This window comes from Ovis canadensis, chromosome 1, assembly GCF_042477335.2.
Source record: "Ovis canadensis isolate MfBH-ARS-UI-01 breed Bighorn chromosome 1, ARS-UI_OviCan_v2, whole genome shotgun sequence".
In the NCBI taxonomy this organism is placed as follows: domain Eukaryota; kingdom Metazoa; phylum Chordata; class Mammalia; order Artiodactyla; family Bovidae; genus Ovis; species Ovis canadensis.
In genome coordinates this window covers 18494422-18501060 of record NC_091245.1, presented here as the reverse complement: position 1 = coordinate 18501060, position 6639 = coordinate 18494422, and the positions used below count along the sequence as shown (strand labels likewise).

At 41.9% G+C, this 6639-nt stretch overlaps 1 protein-coding gene across 1 annotated transcript; it reads left to right on the top strand.

Annotated features, from left to right (window-relative positions):
• The first annotated feature begins 3245 nt into the window (after positions 1-3245).
• Positions 3246-4193, top strand: LOC138428988 (olfactory receptor 2A12-like). The gene has a single exon (XM_069570003.1). The coding sequence runs from the start codon at positions 3246-3248 to the stop codon at positions 4191-4193; it is 948 nt and encodes a 315-aa protein (XP_069426104.1).
• Positions 4194-6639: the final 2446 nt, after the last annotated feature.

Here is a 6639-nt window from a genome sequence, read left to right as displayed (position 1 = left end):
ATTTGTTAATGTGGTGTATCACACTGATTCATTTGCAGATATTAAAAAACCCCTGCATCCATGGGGTGAATCCCACTTGATCATGGTGTATGATCCTTTTAATGTACTTTTGGATTTTATTTGCTAGCATTTTGTTGAGGATTTTCACATCTATGTTTGTCAGTGATATTAGCCTGTAATTTTCTTTCTCTCTCTCTCTCTCTCTCTCTCTTTTTTTTTTTGTGATATCTTTGTCTGGTTTTGGAATTGGGGGATTGTGGTCTCTTTGAATGAGTTCAGAAGTGTTCCTTCCTCTGCAGTTTTTAGCAATGATTTCAGAAAGTTATGCATTAACTCTCCAGTAAATGTTTGGTTTCCCTGAAAATTATAATTGATATCTTAACTTATAGCCATCCAATCTACTGAAACTGAGAAATGCTGGGCTGGAAGAAGCACAAGCTGGAATCAAGATTGCCAGGAGAAATATCAATAACCTCAGATATGCAGATGACACCACCCTTATGGCAGAAAGGGAAGAGGAACTAAAAAGCCTCTTGATGAAGGTGAAAGAGGAGAGTGAAAAAGTTGGCTTAAAGCTCAACATTCAGAAAACGAAGATCATGGCATCTGGTCCCATCAGTTCATGGCAAATAGATGGGGAAACAGTGGAAACAGTGTCAGACTTTATCTTTTTGGGCTCCAAAATCACTGCAGATGGTGATTGCAGCCATAAAATTAAAAGATGTTTACTCCTTGGAAGGAAAATTATGACCAACCTAGATAGCATATTCAAAAGCAGAGACATTACTTTGCCAACAAAGGTCCATCTAGTCAAGGCTGTGGTTTTTCCAGTGGTCATGTATGGATGTAAGAGTTGGACTGTGAAGAAAGCTGAGCACCTAAGAATTGATGCTTTTGAACTGTGATGTTGGAGAAGACTCTTGAGAATCCCTTGGACTGCAAGGAGATCCAACCAGTCCATTCTAAAGGAGATCAGTCCTGGGTGTTCTTTGGAAGGAATGATGCTAAAGCTGAAACTAAAGCCTGGCTTGCTGCACTTCATGGGGTTGCAAAGAGTCGGACACGACTGAGTGACTGAACTGAACTGAAACGAAACTTAATTCTAAGAGTATACAAAAACTTTGCTCTTGTTTGTCTTCATTCCCTCCTGTGTATTTGTTTTCCTATTGTCATACAGATTGCATCTTTGTATGTTGTGCACCCTTTAACACAGATTTATAATTATTATTTTATGCAGTTGTCTTCTAAATTACTTGAGAAAAAATTACTAACAAAAATACATATAGTCTCTTTTATATTTACTTCTATAATTATCTCTACCAGTACTCTTTGTTATTTCATGATGATTTGATTTACTGTCTAATAGCGTCTCATTTCAGACTTAAAGTCTCCCTTAATATTTCATGTAGTGCTTGCTAGCAACAGATTCTTTCAGTTCTTGTTTGTTTGTGAACACCTCAATTTATTCCTCATTTTTGGATGATAGTTTTACTGGACACAGTGGGGCTCCTGGGCACAAAGATTTTCTGTGTCCCCCATTTTTTTGGTTACTGGAAATAGCCTTTGTTCAGCCTCTATGACCTTTCCTGAGTTCCAACTTGGAACTTCCAACTTGGAAATTTCCTGAGTTCCAATGGGCAGATCAAGCAGTTGCTATTTAGGAAAGGGAAGGGATGCAAGACCAGGGAGAAACAGTCAAGAGAAAAAATAGTGCAGCCTGAGCAAAGTCTTGTTTCTCCATCAAGGGACACACACAAGAGTATCTTTAAGTTGTTTTGCAGATACTGAAACACCCTCTAGGAGGGAGAAGTTAATGATCGACAGTGGTATGCTGCCCACAAGCTTGTGGACCACAGACCAGGTGGGACCTGAATGTTGCTGATGCTTGACTACTACTTACCTCACGACCAACCCATCAGAAGAATGTCCGTGAGCCGATCACTTCCTCTTTGGACCATTACTATAAAACCTCTCACAATCCTCTCTAAGTTGAGATAAATGTATTTTCAAGTCAGGACCCCACTATATCCCCCTTTTGCCTTGCAAAATAATAAAGCTATCTTTTTCTACTTTACCAAAAGTTCTGTCTTCCAGATATGATTCAGTACTGGTGTACAAAAAAGACTGAGCTTTGGCATCATTAAAAAAAAAAAAACAGAAAAAGGAAGACTTTTAGGGAGTTGTAGGGACTCAGACTGGAGGGGTCAGGGAGCTGGCTAATCAGTCTTGAGTACTAGATGTTGGAGTTTGAAGTTGATGTTCACACCTTGGGGGATTCAAAGGCACAGAGAGCTCATTAGGAAGGCACTGGGTTTTCCTCATAGGAATTAAGGCCCCCAGGAGGAGAGTTTCAAAGGAAATATCCTCAGACTCCTGACCCATCCCTCACACAGAGCCCAACAGCAGGTAAAGAATGGCAGGGGTGCAGCAGGGGGGCCCACGGTTTGAGGCATCTCGTCCTCTGCCTGCCCTAGTTTTCTCTACTGTCTACGAATCTTCACGCCATGTCCTTTCATGTCTGTGCTTCTTGCTCTATCCTTTGCTTCTCTGTACATCTCTTCCTCCCTGTCTCTCTGACTTGCCTTTTTGTTTTCTTCTCTCTGTCCAACTGCCCTTTCACTCTCTGTCTTTATCTGAGTTGCACAACTCCCTCAAGACATCTGGCTTCCTGCTGCCAATAGCAACAAAGAGGAGGAGGAGGAAGTGTTGTTGGGGAGACTGAAGCAATTAAGATTTTTAGGATATGGGGAAGAAGGAAGGGAGCTGCAAGATCTCAGGAGAGTCAGGGATTTGGGGACCACCTTGAAATGGGATGGTTCTCTAAGGATCTCTTATTGAGGAGTGGGGAGCAAGACAGGCACCTACCACAAGATACCTGCAGTCCGCTGATGCTCTCTGTCATACTCAGCAGGGATGGGGGACTGAGTGGGCTTTTGGAGCCTACTAATCTATCCCCTATCCCCACTCCCCCAATTCTTCTCCTCTAAGCACCCCGTGCTCTTTCCCACACACATTCTGCACCATACCTGAAGAGACTTGAAGAGAACGGAGGTCACAGTGAGTGAAAAATTGCTTCTGGCAAATGCTGTAGCAGGGGGTGGAAGTCACAAGTGAGAAGTTACCGCAGTGCTCCAGGAAGTAGGCATTAGGAACAAAGTTATATAACAAAGAGAACAGAGAAGATGGGAAAGTTCTTAACTCTTCCATGTGGATCATGACTCTTATTTCTCTACACCAGGAGAAGGATGCAGGACTTCCTTTTGGGAAATCGCAGCTCTCTTACTGAGTTTATTCTTCTAGGATTCTCTGGCAACACAAAGATAAATGTTATTCTATTCAGCGTTTTCCTTTTCCTCTACCTCATCACCCTTCTGGGCAATGGGCTCATTATCACCTTGATTCACAAGGATTCCCGCCTCCACACACCCATGTATTTTTTTCTTAGGGTCCTGTCCATTCTGGATATGGGGTATGTCACCACCACCGTGCCCCAGATGCTGGTACATCTGGTTTCCAAGAAAAAGACCATTTCTTACGTTGGATGTGTGGCCCAGATGTACATCTTTCTGATGCTAGGTATCACTGAGTCTTGGCTTTTTGCAATCATGGCTTATGACAGGTATGTAGCCATTTGCCACCCCCTGAGGTATAATGTCATCATGAGCCCTTTGCTGTGTGGATTAATGGTGGCCTTCTGTGGATTCTGGGGTACTAGTTGTGCCCTGATATACACCGTCTCTGCTATGATTCTTCCCTATTGTGGACCCAATGAGATAAATCATTTCTTCTGTGAAGTACCTGCAGTCTTGAAGTTAGCCTGTGCAGACACATCTCTCAATGACCAGGTGGACTTCATCTTGGGTTTCATCCTTCTGTTGGTCCCACTCTCCCTCATCATCATCGTCTACATCAACATATTTGCTGCCATCTTGAGAATCCGCTCATCCCAAGGGCGACTCAAGGCCTTTTCCACCTGTGCCTCCCACATCACTGTGGTCACCATGTTCTCTATTCCATGTATGGTTATGTACATGAGACCTGGATCAGAGGCCTCCCCAGAAGAGGACAAGAAGCTGGCTCTGTTCTACAACGTCATCTCTGCCTTTCTCAACCCCATCATCTACAGCCTGAGGAACAAAGATGTGAAGAGGGCTTTCCTCAAAGTGACAGGCTGGGGCAACGCACCAGAATGAAATAACAGAAGCTGGGGCACCAGCAACAAACCCAGAACGCAGCCTATATGGCCTCTCCATCCAAATCCTTTTGAACATCCCTGGGTACACCTGATATATCAGTTGGCTAGATTCAGTGGGACTGCATATCAGACAGAACACCTGAAGGGCTAAGGCAGTGGGTGTCCCTCAAGCACAAAGGCACCAGACAGTGGACTCCATGTAGGCAAGCCCCATGTTTGATTCATCTCTGTATCACCAGTCTATAAGATTTAGCAAAGAACTGGCATCAATTTTTATTTTTAATAAAATATTATTTATTAAAATAATAAAAATATTATTACTTTTATTTTTTACTACTAAATGAACACAAGACTGGGTGCTTGAGCTCTGGACTCATGAAATAAGTTCAAATTGATGGGGACAAGATGACTTCCAGATTCCCAGATCAGTGACCCAACTATAGCTTAATCAGGGACAAGTTCTGAAGTAAGACTAATTTAAGAGAAATAGATGGTTGTCCTATAAAATAGAGTTCAGGGATGTAATAAAGGTCAGTTTTCATTTAGTACTATTAAGAGAGAATGAATTTAGGGCACAGAAAACCTCATGTCACTAAGGAAAGGAACTCTGTTTTAGTGAAGGGATATTTGTAGAAAGGAATAGAATCTCCTAATTATTGGGTGAAAATCTCCTCCCACCCAGACACTTTTATAATGTATTTTCAACTTTATTGAAGTACACTGACATATAATGAGCTGTAGGTGTTAAAAGTAAATATTCTGATGAGTTCTGAAGCATGAATATAGCTGTGAAACTATTGCCATAATAAAAATCATCATAACCACAATCCCCCCAAGTTTTCTTGTGAGCTTTGCAATTCCTCTGTATTAGTCATCTATCTATTTCTATGTAACAAATCACCTGTCCCTAATTTTATGTCTTAAAACAACAAACATTTATTTTTTTTCACACTTTCTGAGGGTCAAGAACTTGAAGGAAAGTTTGCAGGGTCCTCTGGATTAGGGGCTCTCAGGAGACTGCAATAAAGGTATCAGCTGGAAGAGCTGATCTTCTAAAGTTAACTGGTGAAGAATCTACTTCTAAGCACACATGACTGTTTGCAGGGTTAAGTCCTGCCAGGCTATTGGATTGAGGGTCTCATTTTCTTCCTGACTATTGCTCAGTTCATTCATCACTTCCTTTCCTGTGGACCTCTCCCTATAGCAGCTCTCCATGTGGCAGTTGGCTTTATCTAAGCAAGCAAGATCCAACCAATCCATTCTGAAGGAGATCAGCCCTGAGATTTCTTTGGAAGGAATGATGCTAAAGTTGAAACTCCAGTACTTTGGCCACCTCATGCGAAGAGTTAACTCATTGGAAAAGACTCTGATGCTGGGAGGGATTGGAGGCAGGAGGAGAAGGGGACAACCAAGGATGAGATGGCTGGATGGCATCACTGACTCGATGGACATGAGTCTGAGTGAACTCCAGGAGTTGGTGATGGACAGGGAGGCCTGGCTTGCTGCAGTTCATGGGGTTGCAAAGAATCAGACACGACTGAGTGACTGAACTGAACTGAACTGAACTGAAGCAAGCAAGAAAGAGAGCAAGAGAGAGACTGTGAGAAATGTGGAAGCCAGGATCTTTTGCAGCCTAATCTTGAATGTGACTTCCAATCACTTTTGGGATATTCATGAATAGCAAACTAAGGGGTTTAGCACAGACTCAAGGGGAGGGGATTACCTTAGACATGAATACCAGAATACAAGGGTCATTGGTTCATGCAAACTTCTCCCTTGTGACTCAGACTCTTGCTGCCACTCAAGGAGGGGTCTATGGTTGAGTGTCACCAGCATCACCTAGGAGTGGTTAAGAAGTACAGAATCTTGGCACCCTACACACCTTTGGGATCAGAATTTCACTTGAAAAGATATTTCAGGTGATTCTTATGCACATTCGAGTTTGATAACAATGATTTAGCCAACATTGCAAGGACAGTATCACACAACCTGTGTCAGTAAACCTGTAGTGTAACTACAGCTTTTTTTTCTTGTTGTTAAAAAATGTTTGTGAAAATTTAAGCTCAGAGTGAATAAAGCCTTTTAAAAACTAAGAGGAGAAACCTAAACTTCCTTGACACTGGTTTGGCTCCAGGGTTTCAGGTAAGACTGATCTTACATTCCCCTGTCTCTGAGATTTTATTTGTCATTTATATTGAGTCAGTCATTTGACACTGTAATTATCTTGAGAAAAACCTGAATTTGGCTTCTGTCCACTTTGTTTGTAACTCTCACTTTAATTTTGTTGACAAGAATAAGAAAGAGTAGCATATGGTTATCTGGAATTGGCAGAAAGAAAGGGGATAGAGTATTGACATTTTATTATCTTATCACAAAGAAAGGCAGCTTGTTTTGGTCCTATTTCCCTGCCAACTACCATCCATATCGTCATTTTCCTTGGGAAA